Source organism: Pongo abelii, chromosome 11 (assembly GCF_028885655.2).
Source record: "Pongo abelii isolate AG06213 chromosome 11, NHGRI_mPonAbe1-v2.0_pri, whole genome shotgun sequence".
Lineage (NCBI taxonomy): Eukaryota > Metazoa > Chordata > Mammalia > Primates > Hominidae > Pongo > Pongo abelii.
This window is the reverse complement of record NC_071996.2, coordinates 109,361,359-109,382,078: the sequence shown is the minus strand read 5'-3', so window position 1 is coordinate 109,382,078 and position 20,720 is coordinate 109,361,359. Positions and strand designations below refer to the sequence as shown.

Here is a 20,720-nt window from a genome sequence, read left to right as displayed (position 1 = left end):
GTGAGTAGAGCAAAGATGGTGAAAAATGAAAAATGGCATGGATTTGCTTTGAAATATTTCCTGTCCCAGACATCCAAGGCAGCTAAATTTAAATGTTTATGTTTTATAATTTTCAAATTAAAAAATTTTAATGGACACAAAATAATTGTACATATTTGTGGGGTATATAGTGATGTTTTGATTCATATAATGTATAGTAATCAGCAGGGTAATTAGAATATCCATCATCTCAAGCATCATTTTTTTGTGTATTGGAAACATTCAATATCCTCCTTCTAGCTATTCAAAACTGTATAATAATTATTGTTAACTATAGCTATCCTACAGTGCTATAGAACACTAGGGCTTACTCCTCTCATCTAGCCATAATTTTGTATCCTTTAACAAATCTCTCCCTATTCTCTTCTTTCCCCTACCTTTCCCAGTCTTTATCTTGTAGCCTCTGTTCTACTTTTTACTTCTTTTTTTTTTTTTTTTTGAGACGGTTGCACTCTGTTGCCCACGCTGGAGTGCAATGGTGCAATCTCGGCTCACTGCAACCTCCGCCTCCTGTGTTGAAGCGATTCTCTTGCCTTAGCCTCCCAAGTAGCTGGGATTACAGGCACCCACCACCACGCCCAGCTACTTTTTGTATTTTTAGTAGAGACAGGATTTCACCATGTTGGCCAGGCTGGTCTCAAACTCCTAAGCTCAAATGTTCCACCTGCCTTGGCCTCCCAAAGTGCTGGGATTATAGGCATGAACCACTGCACCCAGCCTACTTTTTACTTCTGTGAGATCAACTTTTTTAAGTGACTACATGAGTGAAAACATGTGTGTTTAATTTTCCATACCTTATTTATTTCACTTAAGATAATGTCTTCTAGTTCTATCCATATTGCTGTGAATAAGAGAATTTCTTTTTTTTTTTTTTTTTTTGTGATGGAGTCTTGCTCTCTCACCCAGGCTGGAGTGCAGTAGAGCGATCTCGGTTCACTGCAACCGCCGCCTCCTGGGTTCAAGTGATTCTCCTGCCTCAGCCTCCCGAGTAGCTGGGATTACAGGTGTGCGCCGCCACACTGAACTAATTTTTGTATTTTTTGTAGAGAAGGGTTTCGCCATGTTGGCCATGTTGGTCTCGAACTCCTGACCTCAGGTGATCTGCCCACCTTGGCCTCCCAAAGTGCTAGGATTACAGGTGTGAGCCACCGTGCCCCGCCTGTACTTTTCAGATCTTAACTCATAAAATCTTTCCCCTCATCAGTGTCCCCTATGTTTTCTTCTAGTAGTTTTATAGTTTCAGGTCTTACAATTAGGTCTTTGATCCATTTTAAGTTGATTTTCGTATGGGGTGAAAGGTGGGGGTCTAGTTTCATTCTGCATGTGGATATCCAGTTTCTTAGCACCTAAATTTAAATTTCTAGTCCACCTTTTTTTTCTTACATTCTCATAAGGTGAAAAGAGAAAGCTCTTATTTTTTACATTAATGTGTGATTAGATTTACTTAGTAATGAATGTGATTTTTTTTCCCTCCAGAAGAGAAAATATGATTTTTATTAACTGTTAATATTTTGAGTTTTTTTTTTTTCCTACTACAATAAGTGAAGTATTTCTTGAGAAGAATACAAATTCTCTACTTTTATTACTGGCAGGTGGAATGTAGTCACGTATTACAAGAATGAACACTTATGAATAGTAATTTGCTTCTCCAGTGTTTACCATATACTAGGGATGATACTTAGTATGTTGCATGCTTTGTATCATTTGATCCTTCCAGCATCCTGATAACGTAGCTACTATTATTATCCCTGTTTTACAGATGAGAAAACTGACATTCAAATAGATTAAATGATTTGTTCAAGGTAACACAGCAAGTGGCAGATTTTGGACTTGAACAACCGTGTCTTCTGACACCTCCAGCATTTATGTATCTTGTCATTTACTGGTAAAATAGAGAGTATTTCTGAACTTTTTCAGTAGCTGATATCTGAGCTGTTCCATCAGCCATCTTGATGGCTGGAAGTGTGGAAGAGGATGGGCGAGACTCCATCAGCTCACTAAGATCCTGACTTGGCAAAACAGATTCAGTTTCATAATAGACTAGATGGTGGTGTAATATATAAATCCTACCATTGGGCCTTTTGTGTGTAGTTTGGTAGTGAGTATTGTGTAATTCCCTCCTTCCATTTTCTCACTGACTCTGAAAAGACTCATAAGCCACGATTATTATACTATTTAGTGTGACTGGAAGCACCATGTTGTGCAGAACTTTGAACTGAATGATATAAGTGTGGTGAGGTGACTAGTCTTTGGGCCTGAGAAGTTTATTGTGATTGGATGGGATAGGTGTGGGGAAATATTATAAGGGAAAGAACATTTTTTAATGGCAGAAATTTGCTTTATTTTGTATTTCATAGAAAAATTTATAAATTGCCAAATATTTTACCATCATATCAAAAAAAGTAGAATTTCCAAGAGAAGTTTTAGGTCTACCATTTATTCTGCTGGCATTGTAAAGGGATGTGGGTTCTGAAAATGAGTAAAGCATGCAAACATCAGTAATGAAAAAGAGACCTGCTACCTGTGACATTCATTTGGTGGAAGAGTTCTCCTGCTTTGAGGTATTTATAAAACTTAACCAGAGCAAATGTTATTTAGTTCAATTTGGGGGGATAAGGTAACTTAATTTTTTTTGTTTTGTTTTTGAGACAGATCCTCACTCTGTCACCCAGGCTGGAGTCCAGGGGTGTGATCTCGGGTCACTGCAACCTCTGTCTTCCGGGTTCAAGTGATTCTCCTGCCTCAGCCTCCCAAGTAGCTAGGATTACAGGTGCCTGCCACCATGCCTGGCTCATTTTTGTATTTTTAATAGAGACGGGGTTTCGCCATGTTGGCCAGGCTGGTCTCAAACTCCTGACCTCAGGTAATCCACTCACCTTGGCCTCCCAAGGTGCTGGGATTACAGGCGTGAGCCACGGCACCCGGCCAACTTAATGTTTTATAATGTCTCTTATTTTCTTATTTAACCTCATTATTGGGATGTTGATTTACAGTGAAGAATCCATTGCATTAGTAAGGGTGATATCATAGTATTTTGCTTCCTGGGTGAGCTAGCTTTGCTTATTTCTGTTTGTTAACTAGGCCTTTTGATATTTTTATAGACAATCTGCTTCATCTTGATTCTGCGGCATTCCAAACTGTGGTATCCTTGGGGGTTCTCTTAACATTGCTATGGTGCAGAAGATTTAAAATCAGGTATGGCTGTGGGGCCAGAAGTCCCTCAGTGAAATTCTCAACTTAAATCTGCCTTTTACTCTCTGATTTATCATTTGGGTTTCTTTTTTTGTGGTGGCCTTTTAGCTGATGTTCACAAGGAATAGAGTCACGTGATGTATGAAGGGAAACATATACACTTCTCTGAGGTTGACAATAAGCCCTTGTGCTCATATAGCCCCAAACTGTGCAAGCAGAGGCGACTCAACGGCTACGCCTTCTGTATCAGACACGTTCTGGAGGACAAGACTGCCCCCTTCAAGCAATGTGAATATGTGGCCAAGTATAACAGCCAACGCTGCACCAACCCCATCCCCAAATCAGAGGATCGTAGGTAAGGGCTAATCATGAGAATCAATCCTTGATTTCATTAACAGGCTTGGAATTTTTTCTTTTCTTGTTTTTTCTTCTTTTCTTCTGTCCTTCATTTCTCCTTCCCTTCCTTCCTCCACCAATATAAATGTTGAATTCTGGGGGTAATCTAAGTAATCTATGGAATACTTTTAAAGATGAAATATGGCAATTTTTAAAAACAGAGTAATAAATTTGGGGAATTACTTAAAGTATGTTTGAGTCTCTTCTTTTTAATTGATTTCATGGACTTCTAGAATTTTTAAAAGATATTTTTTTTCCCTCAAAGTTGCTGCTTGAAGTCTTGAAACGGATTTGTTTGGTTTGTGGCCTTATAAAGTAATTCCTGACTTCTCTACCTAGTTTTCTCATTTGCCTAAATGAGAGAACTTTAAATAACTAATTAGGTGTTATAATTAATGATAGCAATTTTGGAGTTTAAAATCTATGCCTAGAAGTTAGTAAAGGATATATACTTACTAAAGAAAATTTTAAAAAACTACTTGAATCATTTAGATTTATTTCCTATCAGACTTCTCACCAGTGTTTGGCATGTTTTATAACCTTACCTTTTTTGTTTAAAAAGTGTTCCAAATAGAGTATGTTTACCATAATTTGGAAGCACTATTTTAACATTAAGGGTCAGTTTTGCTGCTAGAATGATGAGTTTATGCTTTGCTAAATTTGAAAAAGAGTGGAATTGTTTTTAGAGGAGTCTTATACTGGTTATTCATCTTTCATATTGTTAGGAAAATTCACACTATCTTTCATATATAATCTCTTCTCTGTGCTTCTTTTTCTTCAATTCTCCAGAAACTATATAGATCACTGTGGGGCTTCATGGAGAGATACATGCTTGTTTCCCAAAAGTTTCAAGATACTTGTTATCTCTAGGTAGAAAATTTGAACCTTTCACTTCTATCTTAAGACATACACACAGCCTTCATCCGTGTTTCTATACATTAGCAAATGTCATTTGCATAAATTTGAAAGGAATCAGATATTTTATGTCATGAATACTTTTTACACTTGCAGTATGAAATAAATAATTTGTGTTGGTGGAGGTATAACCAAAATGAGTACAAATAGTTTAATGGGGATTTAGGAATACTCTCTTAGAATTTCTAATGAGCACTGAGGCTTCAAATTACGATACCTGAAAGTTAGAAACAGCTGCTTAGTGAGGCAAGGAATAAAATTTTAATCTCAGGTGAGAAAGGGACGTATGTATTAGGCTAAATATATCTGTCTAGTTAGTTTTTAGCAGACTGAAAATGATAATTTCTTACCCCTGCCTTTTTTTAACTTGAAGAATGGATGAGCTTGGATTAATTTTTTTTTACATCAAGCCCCATTATAAACACATTTCTAAAATTTTGTCTTAAAATTAGCTTATCATGGTTACAGTTGTCAGTGTTAAATTTTTTTTCAGTTGAGCCAAAGCAAGAATTATCTTAATAGCAGCAAGGACTGGGTGTGATGGCTCACGCCTGTAATCCCCCAGCACTTTTGGAGGCCAAGACGGTGGATCGCTTGAGCCCAGGAGTTCAAGACCAGCCTGAGCAACATGACAAAACCCCATCTCTACAAAAAATACAAAAATTAGCCAGGTGTGGTGGTACACGCCTGGAGTCCCAGCTACTTGGGAGGCTGAGGCGGGAGGATTGATTTAGCCCGGGAGGCCAAGGCTGCAGTGAGCAGTAATTGTGCCACCGTACTCCAGCTTGGGCAACTTAACAAGATCTCATATCCAAAAAAAAAAGGCAAGCATTCAAGTGAGAGTCCTTATAAATCTCTTCAAAATATTCTCTGAAGCATCTGTATTCACCTTTGTCTTTGAAATAGTTTGCTCTTTTGAGAACAAGGTAAGGGAAAGGACTTTCATGTTTCTATCTCAAGAGAAGCTGTGCTTAATAAGTACTAAGTTGCCGGGTGCAGTGGCTCACGCCTGTAATCCCAGCACTTTGGGAGGCCGAGGCGGGTGGATTACCTGAGGTTGGGAGTTCGAGACCACCCTGACCAACATGGTGAAACCCCGTCTCTACTAAAAATACAAAATTAGCCGGGTGTGGTGGCACGTGCCTGTAATCCCAGCTGCTTGGGAGCCTGAGGCAGGAGAATTGCTTGAACCCAGGAGGCGGAGGTTGCGGTGAGCAGAGATCACGCCATTGCACTCCAGCCTGGGCAAGAAGAGTGAAACTCCGTCTCAAAGAAAAAAAAGTACTAAGTTGTTTTTTTTTTTTTTTTTTTTTTGATGGAGTCTTGCTCAACTGTTGCCCAGGCTGAAGTGCAGTGGCGCGATCTCGGCTCACTGCAACCTCTGCCTCCTGGATTCAAGCAATTCTCCTGCACCAGCCGCCGCAGTAGCTGGGATTACAGGTGCACACTACCACGCCTGGCTAATTTTTGTATTTTTAGTAGAGATGGGGTTTCACCATGTTGGCCAGGCTGGTCTCGAACTCCTGACCTGAAGTGATCCTCCTACCTCCGCCTCCCAAAGTGCTGGGATTACAGGCGTGTGCCACTGCGCCCAGCCATAAGTACTAAGTTATAAATTTGTCTTTCTTTTCTTTTTTTTCTTTGAGATGGGGTCTCATTCTGCTGCCCAGGCTGGAGTGCAGTGGCATGATTGTAGCTCACTACAGCCTCGAACTTTGGGCCTCAAATGATCCTCTTGCCTCAGTCTCCCGAGTAGCTAGGACTACAGGCACAAGCCACGTGTCCAGCCGAGTTTTGAAAACTTTTTATGGAGATGGAGCCTTACTAGATTGCCCATGCTTGTTTCAAACTCCTGGCTTCAAGCAATCCCCCTGCCTTGGCCTCCTAAAGTGTTGGGCTTATAGACATGAGCCACCACGCCAGGCCAAATTTATTCTTTATTAAAATTTTTTCTTGTTCTTGGGAAACTTTTTGGTTAGTGCAATTATCCGAGATGCCTCTTTCTTTGCTGGCCATTTGTGAATCTGTTCTGTTTAAGATATATATGGGACCTAGCTCAAACCTGCTAGGGAAGCACACAGACACACACACACACAGTGTAGATTCTCTTTGCTGGCTAGAAACCTTTTTCTCTTTTTCAGTGACTGCACATGACAAAGAAAGCTTTTTCTTAAGAGGCCTACGTTAAAGAGTGCCTGTGATAGATTTATTTCTAAGACGAAGCAACAAAACACACACACACATATTCTGTGTGTGCATGAGATTTTCTGATTATTTGGTGAATCTGTATTTAGCAATTACTAGAAAAACATTTTTATGTTGAAGCCCAGTGAATTTGAGGATTGACATTTTTTACCTCAGTGGTCTTTTCTCAAACTATGTTTTTTGGAGCTATCACCTACCTATATGCTACAATAAAAATAGGTTGTCTTTTCTTTTTTTTTTTATTGCTTTTTGAGGCTGAGTCTCACTGTTGCACAGGCTGGAATGCAGTGGCACAGTCTCGGCTCACTGCAGCCTCTACCTCATGGGTTCAAGGGATTTTGCTGCCTCAGCTTCCCAAGTAGCTGGAATTACAGGTGCACACCACCACACCTGGCTAATTTTTGTATTTTTAGTAGAGGCGGGGTTTTGCCACGTTGGCCAGGCTGGTCTCAAACTACTGACCTCAAGTGATCCACCCACCTTGGCCTCCCAAAGTGCTGGGATTACAGGCATGAGCCACCTTGCCCGGCTGGTTCTGTTTTCTTTGATTTTTTTTTTTTTTTAAACTGAGACAGGGTCTTGCTATGTTGCTCAGGCCGGTCTTGAGCTCCTGGCCTCAAGGGATCCTCCTGCCTCAGCCTCCCAAAGTGCTGGGATTACAGACATGAGCCACTGCGTTTGGCCCTGGGTTTCATTTTCAAATAACTTTGGGAAACACTGCCAGATGGGTACATTTTCCTCTTGGAACTTCATAATGCACGTTACACAAAGTGCTTTGAGTAGTTGCACATCAGTAACAAAAAACAACAAAATAATTCCTTAATTTTGTTTAAGCCAGCATTTTCCAAATTTATTTAAGCATGGAGTACTGTTTTTTGTTGTTGTTGTTTGTTTGTTTTTTGAGACGAGTCTTGCTCTGTCTCTTAGGCTGGAATGCAGTGGTACAATCTCAGCTCACTGCAACCTCTGCCCCCGGGTTCAAGCGATACTTGTACCTCAGCCTCCTGAGTAGCTGGGATTATAGGCATCTACCATCACATCTGGCTGATTTTTGTATTTTTAGTAGAGATGGGGTTTCACCATGTTGGCCAAGGTGGTCTCGACCTCCTGGCCTCAGGTGATCCACCTGTCTTGGCTTCCCAAAGTGCTGGGATTACAGGCGTGAGCCACTGCGCCCAGCCCTTTTATAGGTTTTTAAAATAGCATGAAGATTGTGAAGACCACAATAAATACCTAACTTTTCAATGCCCACACAGACGAAAATTCACAAGCATCAAGACCATCCAGGAAAACATGACATCAACAAATGAAATACATAAGGCACCAAGGACCAATTCTGGAAAAACAGAGATATGTGATCTTTCAGACAGAGAATTCAAAATAGCAGTTTTGAATTTAATTTTGCTCATTTTTTTTTTTTTTTAAAACTTTCCACAGGAAAAGTCCATGTCAAGATGGCATCACTGGTGAATTCTATCAAGCAATTTAAAAATTATTATTTTTTATTATTTTATTTTAAAGTTATTGAGGTACAGGTGGTATTTGGTTACATGAGCAAGTTCTTTAGTGGTGATTTGTGAGATCCTGATGCACCCATCACCCAAGCAGTATACTTGCTTATTGTTGAAGACTAATGAGAGTCTTCATGAGCTTTGATTTTAGTTGGTCTTAGCTCTGACTCTTTCCAGCTGGAAACAGTCTCAGGCAAGTTAATCAATTTCTGTAAAGCTTAGTTTCCTCATCTGCATTAAGGAATTATTTTAGCACCTACTGCAGGTAGGTACTACAGGAGATAATTCATGTACTTACATTTGGCTATTGAAAAAGGCATTTCACCTATAACCCCATGAACCATCTTTTACTTTCTTATTTCATTCTCTCTGTCTTTCTCTGTCTCTCTCTGTATATGTGTGTCTAAAGCACAGTAGACACTTGACATTCTTGAGGGTTTTATGTCATAAGAGCTTTGTGAATCTCCAAATACTTTAATGGCATTAGAAAATATATATATTTTTTCTCTGTAAGAGAATTTTAAGTGATCTTTTAGACTCTTGATGAGTTACTTTGTATGCTATGAATAGAGAATAACAAAGCCATGTGAGAAGCAGTAGCTGAGCAGTTATCCAGGGCCACTCAGTAACTGAATGACTTGCTTCTGTCTGGCCACCCCTGTGCATGTACAGTTCACATATTTGCCTCATCAAAATTACACTGACTTTGAGGATTGCTTGAAAGTAGTAGAGGTTTGCATGTTAAGTCGCTGGCTGCCAAGAGTCATTATAGTGATGCAATTTTTAACATATTAGGATTCTCATGTAGTTTTATGTTCTACTTTTAAAAAATACATATCACGACTGTTTTCCCATGTATGTGTGTATTTTAAAGGTACTGCAACAGCCACTTGCAGGTACTTGGCTTTATCCCGAAAAAAGAGAGGAAGAAAAAGAATGATCCTATAGATGAGGTGAAGGTCAGGCACCAGATGGATACCATGGCCTTTAGCCTGACAGTGCCCACGTTGGCCTTGAAGATGCCCAACGGACTGGATGGAATGTCCCTCTCTCCACCTGGGGCAAGGGTCCCTCTCCACTACCTGGAAACTGAATTGGAAGACCCATTTGCTTTCAATGAGGAAGATGACGACCTAAAGAAAGGGGCAACTGTGAGAAAGAAGTTGCAGAGCAAGTTGGCCCAGAATCGGCAGCGCCAGAGAGAGACAGAGATTTTAAAAGTTCGACAAGAGCACTTTAGTCCCCCTCCTGCACCTTCACAGCAGCAGCCTCCGCAGCAGCACTCCCACCTGTCACCTTTATCCACTTCTTTAAAACCTCCAGCGCCACCGCAGGGTTCAGTCTGCAAGTCACCTCAACCTCAGAACACCAGCCTACCAATGCAGGGAGTGGCACCCACCACACACACTATAGCACAAGCACGGCAGTTGTCTCACAAGAGGCCTCTGCCCCTCCTGCCATCCAGTAGGGCTCCCACTGTGGACCCACCCAGGACTGACCGGATCCTCATGAAAGCCACAGCCTTCTCTCCACACTTCTCATGTATAAGCCGACTGCAGAGACTGGTGAAACTGTGCACCCAGAAACATCAGTTGGACACTGATCTGTTTCCCCATTTAGGTGAGTTATCTATTTTATCGTATCATAGACACATAATATGACAAAATGTGTTCTGTTGTGTGGAGCTTCCCTTTCATAATTACCCCATATGTGATGGGGGTGGAATCACAATGAGACAGAGTGGTGCAGTGGAAGATTCTGTATTTAGGTAGACCACCTTAAAATAAACACAGTCGTCCCTCTACATGTGTGGTGGATTGGTTCCAGGTCTTCCCTCAGGCACTAAAATTTGAGGATACTCAAGATCCTGATATAAAACAGCATAGTATTTGCACATAACCTATGTACATTCTCCTATATTCTTAAATCATCTCTAGATTACTTATAATACCTGATATAATGTAAATGCTATGAAAACAGTTGTTATACTGTATTGTTTAGGGAATAATGACAAGAAAAAAGTCTGTATGTATTCAGTACAAATGGTATCTTTTTTCTCAAATATTTCTGATCAGCGATTGGCTAAATCCACAGATGTGAATCCCATGGATACAGAGGGCCAACACTGGAGGGCGTAACACTTGCTGAATAGGATACAGAAATAGGAGTTGGGAATTTAGAATTCCATACACAGCTTTTATTTGTAGTGATAGCAGCATTAAAAGGCAGTTGTGTTTGGTTGTATGCTTTTATGAGTTTAACACCTGTGCATCTAGTGAAGTTCTTGGTGTGTCTTATTCTAGGAATGATCATAGCATTGTTGATATCTGCTGACAGTTTTAAAACATTTTTTCCTGTTTAAAAAATTCTCAAAGCAATACCTGTTAATGATTTAAGAGTGAGAAAATACAGGGAAAACTTGTAATTTAATGTAGTCACATGTCTATTTTTCTTTTGTTGCTTCTGAATTTCCTGTTTTGCTTAAGAAAACTTCCTCGATTCCAAGTTTATACAGATATTCTATGTTTTCTATTAATAATTTGATTGGTTTTGATCATATAAACCTTTAATTCAGTTGAAATTTATTCTCGAATGCAATATGAGCTATGATTTTCACTTCAGGAAAAATAATTTGCATAATATGACAGCAATAGAAATATGAGCAAAGATAGAACATGAAGAGATATGAATAGTCAATAAACAAATGAATACCTCAATCCTCTCAGCAGGCAGGAAATACAAATTAAAGCAACAGTGAATTACCAGATTGTCAAAAATGATATCCATTGTTGGGCAGGGTCAGGATATGGTATCTCATACATTGCTGGTGAGTAATTTAGCAATATCTACTAATTTAAAATATATGTATAGGCTGGGCTTAGTGGCTCCTACCTGTAATCTCAGTACTTTGAGAGGCTGATGCAGGAGGATCACTTGAAGCCAGGGGTTTGAGACCAGCCTAGGCAACATAGTGAGATCTTGTCTCTGAAAAAACAAAAATAGGCCGGGTGAGGTAGCTCATGCCTGTAATCCCAGCACTTTGGGAGGCTGAGGTGGGCAGATCACCTGAGGTCAGGAATTGGAGACTAGCCTGGCCAACATGGTGAAACCCTGTCCCTACTAAAAATGCAAAAAATAGCCGGGTGTGGTGACGCACGCCTGAAGTCCCAGCTATTTGAGAGGCTGAGGTGGGAGAATTGCTTGAACCTGGGAGGTGGAGGCTGCAGTGAGCCGAGATTGTGCCACTGCACTCCAGCCTGGGTGACAGAGTGAGACCCCGTCTCAAACAAACAAACAAACGATATATTTGTAGCCAGAGGACTCACTTTTGGGACACTATCCTGTGGATTAAAAAAATCAAAATGTAAGGATATATGTGCAAGGATGTTCACTGAAACTTGTTTGCAGCATTAAAAACCTGCAAAGAAACAATTACCGATAGGAAACCTTGACTAAATTATTGTTCATATATGTTTTATGAAATATTATGTAGCAGGCTGGATGCAGTGGCTCATACCTGTAATCCTAGCACTTTCGGAGGCCGAGGTGGGAGGATCACTTGAGCTCAGGAGTTCAAGACCAATCTGGGAGACACCGTAAGACCTGGTCTCTATTGTATTAAAAAAAAGAAAAGAAAAGAAAGAAATATTATATAACTATTAAAAAGAATGAATGAGGCTGGGTGTGGTGGCTCACACCTGTAATCCCAGCACTTTGAGAGGCTGAGGCTGGTGAATCACCTGAGGTCAGGAGTTCGAGACCAGCCTGGCCAATATGGCAAAACCCTGTCTCTACTAAAAATACAAAAATTAGCTAGGCATGGTGGTGTGCGCCTGTAATCCCAGCTACTTGGGAGGCTGAGGCAGGAGGATTGCTTGAACCTAGGAGGCGGAGGTTGCAGTGAGCGGAGATTGTGCCATTGCACTCCAGCCTGGGCAACAAGAGCGAAACTCCATCTCAAAAAAAAAAAAATCTGTATCTTTTGACTGGGATGTGTCCATGGTATATTAAAAAGTAGAAAAAAAAATCGAGGTAATTATTATCCCATTTTGGTAAAAATAAAGTAAATAAACAGGGGATATCAGTGTATTTATTGATTAAGTATATGGCTGTTTGCCTGATTGGTGTGAGCAAAGGTAAAAGTATAAAAGGATATATACTTCCAGACTGTTAACATCAGCTACACTAGGGAGGATGGAATTGGACAGGGTATATTTTATAGGAGATGGGAGTGGTGGCTTTTCTTATAGCTTTTTATTGTTTCACCTGTTGTTAAACCATCTGTGACTTTTCGTGATTAAAATACAAAAGTTAAAAAATTTATGAACAAAAATAATAAATTAAAACACTCCAAGCCATATTAATACCCATTTGTTAATACCTTGATATATTCTTTCCAATATATAAAATTGGGCTCTTACTATACATGCTGTTTTGTAACTTGGTTTAAAATTTTTCATACTAATGTATCTTCAAGTTGGTAATTTTTCATATGCAGTGTAATTTGTCATGGCTGAATTCTGTCTTCCATTTAAGTTGTATCCAGTTTATGTCCTTATAAACTGTCGTAGATGTATATAGCCTTGCAGTAAAACAATTATTACCACATCTTTTTTTCATTCAAATAGATTGTTAATTCAGACTAAAAGTGGAATTGCTGATTCCAAGCGTTAGCTTTTTAAAAAAAAAAAAGTTTTGATATGTTGCCAAATTTTTCTTCAGAATTATTTTGTCAGCTTATCTTCTTTAAGCAGTGTGTGAAAATAACAGTTTCTTTAAATCTTTATCAGCCTTGGGTAGTATTATTATTGTTATTATTGCCTTTGCAAATTAGAAAATCTGCTTAAATTTACATATCTTAGATTAGTGCTTCTCAAATATTTGGTTTTAGGATCCTTTACACTTAAAAATTAATAAGGAAACTATAAAGCTCTTGTGTATGGGTTGTATCTATTTATACTGTATTAGAAGCTAAAACTGATAAATTTAAAATATAATTTTTTTTTTTTGAGACGGAGTCTTGCTCTGTTGCCCAGGCTAGAGTGCAGTGGCACGATCATGGCTCACTGCTGCCTTGACCTGCTGGGCTCGAGTGATCCTTAGCTGGGCATGATGGAGCGTGCCTGTAATCCCAGGGACTTGGGAGGCTGAGGCAGGAGAATTGCTTGCACTGGGACCTGGGAAGTGGAGGTTGCAATGAGCCGAGATCGCACCACTGTACTCCAGCCTGGGCTACAGAGTGAGACTCCATCTCAAAAAACAAAAAATGATGATGAATGAGAAAAAGCAGTTTGGTCAGGTTGCAATGAAAACAGTTGTGCAAATCCTCTTCCTCAGGACAGCTGTCATACTTTCCTTCCTTTGCAGCAGATTCACATTTACTCGCACAGAATAGTATAAAGACATGTGCGCAGGGGTCGATTTAATAAAAATAAATAATCTTTAATAAAAAAGAATATTCTCAAATAAAACTCCTTTACAACTGCGAGGCATGATGTGAGGAATACAATGATTCCTAGTAAGTCTGATGCCACTGCCTTGATTCATGGTAATTAAGGAGCCTATAGTTTTACCCGTCATTGCTTTTATACCATCAGTGTAAATGTCAACACAGTGAAAAAGGCAAATAATGTCTTAATATTATTTTGTTGAAAATAGTTTTGAGGCCAGGCAAGGTGGCTCATGCCAGTAATCTTAGCACTTTGGGAGGCCAAAACAGGAGGATCACTTGAGCCCAGGAGTTTGGGACCAGCCTGGGAAACATAGTGAGATTCTCTTTTTTAAAATTTAAATTAAAAAAAAAAACTTTTAAAAAAGAAAATAGTGTTGACCTATATACTCCAAGAATATTTCAAGGACTTCTGGGGATCTGTGGACCATACTTTCAGAACTGCTATTTTGGATTAATAATATAGTTGAGTATTTGTTCATATGATTTTCAGACATTTTGTTTATTTTGCCTTTCACTTCTTCCATCCATATATTTATTATCTGTTGATTGGTAAGAGCTTTTTATATGTATATTATATTTGTTGGAAAGTCTCTCCCTCCTCTCCTTTGTTTTTTGCTTCCAGGTATCTGTTATAGCACAGGCACAGTTGCAAACTTGTAATCTCTGTTACTTGGGAGGCTGAGGTGAAGGATCCCTTAAGTCCAAGAGCTTATGGCTGGCAGTGAGCTATAATCATGCTGCTGCAACAGAGCTGAGACCCCGTCTCTGAAAAAAAAAAAAAAAAAAAGAAATATCCATTGTAGGAATTTAAAAGTTAAAATTTTTATGTATTCTCTTCTTTAAGATTTCTTTCTTTTGAGTCTGGGTTTTGGTTTGCTTGCTTCCTTATTTGGATTCTCTTCATCCCAAGAATATATTATGAACATATTCACCCATATTTTCTGTTAGTCCTTTTATCATTTCATTATTTATATTTTGTCTAGCTGGAACTCATTTAGACATTAGTTTTGAGGCAGAGATCTAACAAATTTTTTTTTTTTTTTTGAGACGGAGTTTCTCTCTGTCACCGAGGCTGTAGTGCAGTGGCGCGATCTCGGCTCACTGCAAGCTCTGCCTCCCGGGTTCATGCCATTCTCCTGCCTCAGTCTCCCAAGAAGCTGGGACTACAGGCACCCGCGACCACGCCCAGCTAATTTTTTGTTTTTAGTAGGGACGGGGTTTCACCGTGTTAGCCAAGATGGTCTCGATCTCCTGACCTCGTGCTTCGCCCGCCTCAGCCTCCCAAAGTGCTGGGATTACAGGCGTGAGCCACCGCGTCTGGCAAGATATAACAATTTTTAAAAATTGCCTCTAATTCCAACACTTACTGGCATCATCTACTAAATTTTTATTTATAATTTCATTTATTTCTGGATGCTGATAATTTTTTAGCTTTTGAAGTGATGAAATATTATGTCATCTTAGGGGCTGATTTTTTAATCTTTCTTTTTTTTTTTTTTTTTTGAGACGGAGTCCTGCCCTGTCACCCAGGCTGCATGCAGTGCAATGGCGAAGTCTCGGCTCACTGCAACCTCTGCCTCCTGGGTTCAAGCGATTCTCCTGCCTCAGCCTCCTGAGTAGCTGGGACTTGTGCCACCACATCCAGCTAATTTTTTGCATTTTTAGTAGAGACGGGGTTTCACTATATTGGCCAGGCTGGTCTTGAACTCCTCATCTTGTGATCTGCCCGCCTCGGCTTCCCAAAGTGCTGGGATTACAGGCATGAGCCACTGTGCCCAGCAATTTTTTAATAATTTTAAACAGAATGAAAACATACAGAAAAGTTTTCAGCCTTTTAAATTTTTTTTTTCTTTTTTTAAGATAGAGTCTTGCTGTGTTGCCCAGGCTGGAGTGCTGTGGTGTGATCTCGGCTCATTGCAACCTCTGCCTCCCAGGTTCAAGTGATTCTCTTGCCTCAGCCTCCCGAGTAGCTAGGATTACAGGTGCACACCACCACACCTGGCTCATTTTTTGTATTTTTAGTAGAGATGGGGTTTCACCACGTTGGCCAGGCTGATCTTCAACTCCTGACCTCAGGTGATCCACCCGCCTCGGCCTCCCAAAGTGCTGGGATTACAGGCGTGAGCCACCATGCCCGGACGCCCTTTTAAATTTTTTAAAATGCAAACATATTAGAGGCCTAAGATTTCAAAGCAAAAGTTACTTTGGGGAAACCAGAAATAATAATGCATATACTCTATAATCTTATGACAAAATGTAGTCTGTATTCATGTCAGCAAAGAGTACTTAAATAAAAACTCAGTCTTATTATTAGCTTTTATAGTCCTGTCTGGGCTAGTTATATCAGCTAGTTACATTAAAACTAGTGATAATGAAGCCAAGATCAAAGGTTTGCTTTATTGGACAGTTAGTTTCACAGCAGGAAAAACACTTCCATCTTAGTTTTTATGACTTAGATCTTGACTTCCTCAGAGAAAGTATAGGTGTCTTAGTAGAAATTATTCTATTGAAACAAATAAAAGATAACTCATGTTCTGTTTTTTCAGTGGTGCCTTAAATGTCATTTTGAAGGACCTTACCTTTCAACACACTGAAGTTGATGCTGTTGTGATCATTTAATTGCTTTTTTACCTTTTCCCCCTACAAATTATTATTTCAGTTGAGAAAGTAACTCATTTTTAAAGGTGACCTGACATTTTAGATAGTCATCTTGGAATTAGATTTGAAGTTTCTTTATGCCAATGGCAATGTGTTATTTAATCTTAAGCATTTATAATTTGCATTTTAATTAACCTTTTCTTAATTTCCCTGTTTGACTCATGTAAACTCATTATGGAAGCAATCCATGAAGTCCTTTTTAATGTAACTGTCTAATGAGGATACTCTTGATTTTTGAGGTTCTCAAGGAGGAAGACATAAATAAAATACTAGTTATCAAGGTGTCTAGTAAGTTTCATAGAGGTATGGATATATTAAATTTACATAGTCCCACATACTGTTACACTTTAGGCTGTGCAACATCAGTCTTTATCAAGACCTCTTCAAGATATAAAACTTCTTTTTTTTTTTTAACTTTTAGAGACAGGGCCTTGCTCTGTCACCAGGCTGAAATGCAGTTACATGATCATGGCTCACTGCAGCCTCAACCTCCTGGGCTCAAGGGTCAGTCGATCCTCCTGCCTCAGTCTCCTGAATAGTTGGGACTGCAGGCATGCACCACGCAGTCTGGCTAATTTTTAAGTTTGTTGTAGAGTTGGGGTCTTGGTGTGTTACCCAGGCTGGTCTCTAACTCCTTGCCTGAAGTGATCCTCTTGGCTCAGCGTCCCAAACTGCTGGGGTTACAAGCATGAACCAGTGCACCTGGCCAAGATACAAGACTTTTAAAAGGGTAAAACTTTTATGTCAGGAGCTAAAAATTATTCAGTCATTAAAAATTATAGCATTTGGCTGGGCACAGTGGCTCATGGATGTAATTGCAGCACTTTGGGAGGCTAAGGCAGGTAGATCATTTGAGCTCAGGAGTTCGAGAGCAGCCTGGTCAACATGGCAAAACCTGGTCTCTACAAAAAGTACAAAGATTAGCTGAGCATGGTGGTGCTGTCTGTAGTGCCAGCTACTCTGGAGGCTGAGGTGGGAGGATCACTTGAGCCTGGGAGGTCAAGCCTGTAGTGAGCTGAGATTGCACCACTACACTCCAACCTGGGCAACAGAGCGAGACCCTTTAACAAAATATTAATATATACTGTATTTATCCACTTTTCCTTCTAACCAGTTTTACATAATGAAGCACAAAGTCTGACATTTTTTGTTTAAAATAATTGAAAGAAATCCCAAACCTCATTAGTAGTAGAACATTACCATCCCACCCTTCCATCTTCCCATAGAAGGTAAGAACCAGGGAATGGTTTGGGAGAGGGGGATGGAGTGTTTCTGCCTTTGACACTTTATTATGGGGCCCTTCTTTCTTGAAATGTAGAGTGACTCTATCTGCACTTTTTGATGTTTTTCTTTTTGTTGTTTTCATAAAACCATTCAGAAGCAGGTATTGACCTTTTTCTTGCCTGAACATATATTGAGCTTCTTTTCTCACCCTCTTGTTTGTATTTTATGTTTTTCTGACATTATTTTAGTGTATTAAGTTTTGATACTTAAATTCTGGCCAGACGTGATGGCTCACGCCTGTAATTCCCAGCACTTTGGGAGGCCGAGGCAGGTGGATCACTTAAGGTCAGGAGATCGAGACCAGCCTGGCCAACATGGCGAAACCCCATCTCTACTAAAAATACAAAAATTACAGCTCACCTGTAATACCAGCTACTTGGGAGGCTGAGGCACGAGAATCACTTGAACCTGGAAGGCAGAGGTTGCAGTGAGCCGAGATCATGCTACACTGTGCTCCAGCCTAGGTGACAGAGCAAGACCTTGTCTCAAAAAAAAAAGAAAAAAGAAAAGAAATTCTAGCTTTTTGTGACTTGAACTCTCTCTTTACTTGTGTTGTTCCTACCCCATTAGCGAAGTGTCTGACAGAAGTTCATCTGTGGAATATAGCTTAGCCTTTTTGTTGTAATGTCATTTTAAAAACCTGATTGTCTGGCCAGGTGCGGTGGCTCATGCCTGTAATCCCAACACTTTGGGAGGCCGAGGTGGGTGGATCACGAGGTCAGGCGTTCAAGAGCAGCCTGGCCAATATGGTGAAACCCTGTCTCTACTAAAAATACAAAAATTAGCTGGGTGTGGTGGCTGGTGCCTGTAGTCCTGGCTACTCGGGAGGCTGAGACAGGAGAATCGCTGAACCCAGGAGGCAGAGGTTGCAGTGAGCCAAGATCATGCCACTGCACTCCAGCCTGGGTGACAGAGTGAGACTCCGTCAAACAAAAACAAAAACAAACCGATTATCTTTGTAAGAATAGAAATGCGATTCATCAGGAGGCATTTATTCACACCATGATAGTATTTGCGTTAGGTATGTTGGGTTATGTTATTTTGTGTAGCTTTTTAATTTAAATTTTGAATAAAAGTAGATTTTTTCTAATTTGCAATATCTCCTGTCTATCCCAGGTTTGGACTGGTCTGAAGAGAGCGGAGAGGAACCAGAGGACTCAGAGCAGGCCTCGCCCTACCAGGTTGCATGGTCCATCCGGGAAACCCTCAGATATCAAAGACATGCGTAAGTCTTCTGTTCTGTTTTTATTCTTTTTTTTTGAGATGGAGTCTTGCTCTGTCACCCAGGCTGGAGTGCAGTGGAATGATCTTAGCTTACTGCCACCATGCCTGACTAATTTTTTTTGTATTTTTAGTACAGACGGGGTTTTACCATGTTGGCCAGGCTGGTTTCGAACTCCTGATCTCAAGTGATCTCTCTGCCTAGGCCTCCCAAAGTGCTAGGATTACAGGCATGAGCTGCCACGCCCAGCCCTATTTTCCTTCTTGAATGACCACTGTAGCAGATTGATATTTCCTGCTATATATGCTGATACTTTTATGTTATTAGATCTAGTTTTATTGTAAAATAAAGGTAAAAAAAAGACTTCACTCCAAGAAATTGGTGGTAAAATAGATTCCACTTGGGAGAAAATGTACTATATTGTTTGAGCAAAGCTACTCTTAAATTTTCTTGGTAAATTTGCTTCTGTACCTTTCCCATTCATTATTAAAGGAATTAATTATAATAGAACCTAGAATTGAAAAGAACCTTAGAGATTAATTGATCCAATTTCCTCATTTTACAGAAGAGGAAAGCAAGGCCCACATAGGTTGAGGAACTTGCACATGGTCCCTTGAGGGGCTACGTGGAGTCCCACTATCTTGCCTCTCTGTATCTCCCTTGGCTGTACATCTCCACAGTAGTAGAAATAGTGCTTTTTTACTTCACCTCTATCTTCTGCAACATTGATCCATTCTTTATTTCTACTGTGCTACAATTTCTGTTTTTTTTTTTTAGGATAGATCTCCTGAGGGGTTGTTTTCTTTGTACCTTCCTGATTGGAAAGCTGTTGGGGTATACTGACAGCTCTCTTCAGTTATTTTCCCCAAGTTATGTCTTCGGAAAAGAAGTGTTTGTCTAAGATCTGTAGAAGTTGAATGCACATTCTCTTCAATGATAGTAAGAAAATGAATTTTTTTTAGGAGACTCCTTTTAGCATTCTACAGATTCACTTGGTGCAGTTTGACAATACCAAGATAGATCCTTGTCTGTGGGGCCAAAAGATGACTCACTTACTCGGCTAACTATTTATTTAAAATGTGGTTTGAATAGATATTCAGCAATGTAGAGGGAGATCAGCTATCTGTGATGGTTTTTGAATTTTTAGGATTAAAAATGTGATTTGTTAGTACACCTAGAGGTGATTAGGCTTAGGGAACTGATTCACTAGAGACTAATCTGTACATTAAAATGCCAGCTTATAATGAGAAATATAATCATCAAGTAGTACAAATGGTCACTGAATAAAACTACACAGGAAGCAAATTATCATCAGAAGCTTATTTGGACATGGAATTAGAGCAAGTAGGGTTAGTTGGATTTTATTAGTGGTCACTGTCTTAAATTATAATATCATGATGTATCTATTCCACTCTTGGGATTTATCTCCCACCTAGTTGTTCTTCACTTACCCCCTAGATAGTATTGGAGAATGTTACACCTTTTTTTCTTACACTGAAGTTCCATTTTATATGTCATTCAAGACTGTTTCCTTACCTTAACATTAGCAGGTTCTGTCAGATACAGCACAATAGAGTCAATTGAGCTTAAGCTTTTTAGTTATAGATACCATCAGTCATACTTCCTAATGGTAATTTGTATCAGCTTAATTTGACTTGTGATATTTTGGGTTAATTTTACAAATCTAGCCAAAACCTGGTACATGGGAAATTATTAATAAATGGTAGTTATCATTCTTAATTTAATTCTTAAGGTAACCTTGACATCAGTATAGGGAGTATATGCTATTGATTAGGAACAATGTATATTCTATTCTGCCTTCTATTCTTGCAGGGTTATCAAAATA

The 20,720-nt window shown here is 39.6% G+C and overlaps 1 protein-coding gene across 10 annotated transcripts in view; it reads left to right on the top strand.

Moving 5' to 3' along the window:
• Window positions 1-20,720, top strand: part of INO80D (INO80 complex subunit D) — a 92,662-nt gene that overhangs the window by 17,741 nt on the left and 54,201 nt on the right. For 3 of the 10 annotated variants that reach the window (XM_063712991.1, XM_063712992.1, XM_063712993.1), the window contains exons 2-5: window positions 3,141-3,234; window positions 3,340-3,586; window positions 9,133-9,878; window positions 18,769-18,877. In XM_063712991.1, the coding sequence (XP_063569061.1) occupies window positions 3,369-3,586; window positions 9,133-9,878; window positions 18,769-18,877 (1,073 nt within the window). In that variant the 5' untranslated portion in view covers window positions 3,141-3,234; window positions 3,340-3,368. The other 7 variants (XM_063712995.1, XM_054549675.2, XM_054549674.2 and 4 more) reach the window with 5 other exon arrangements.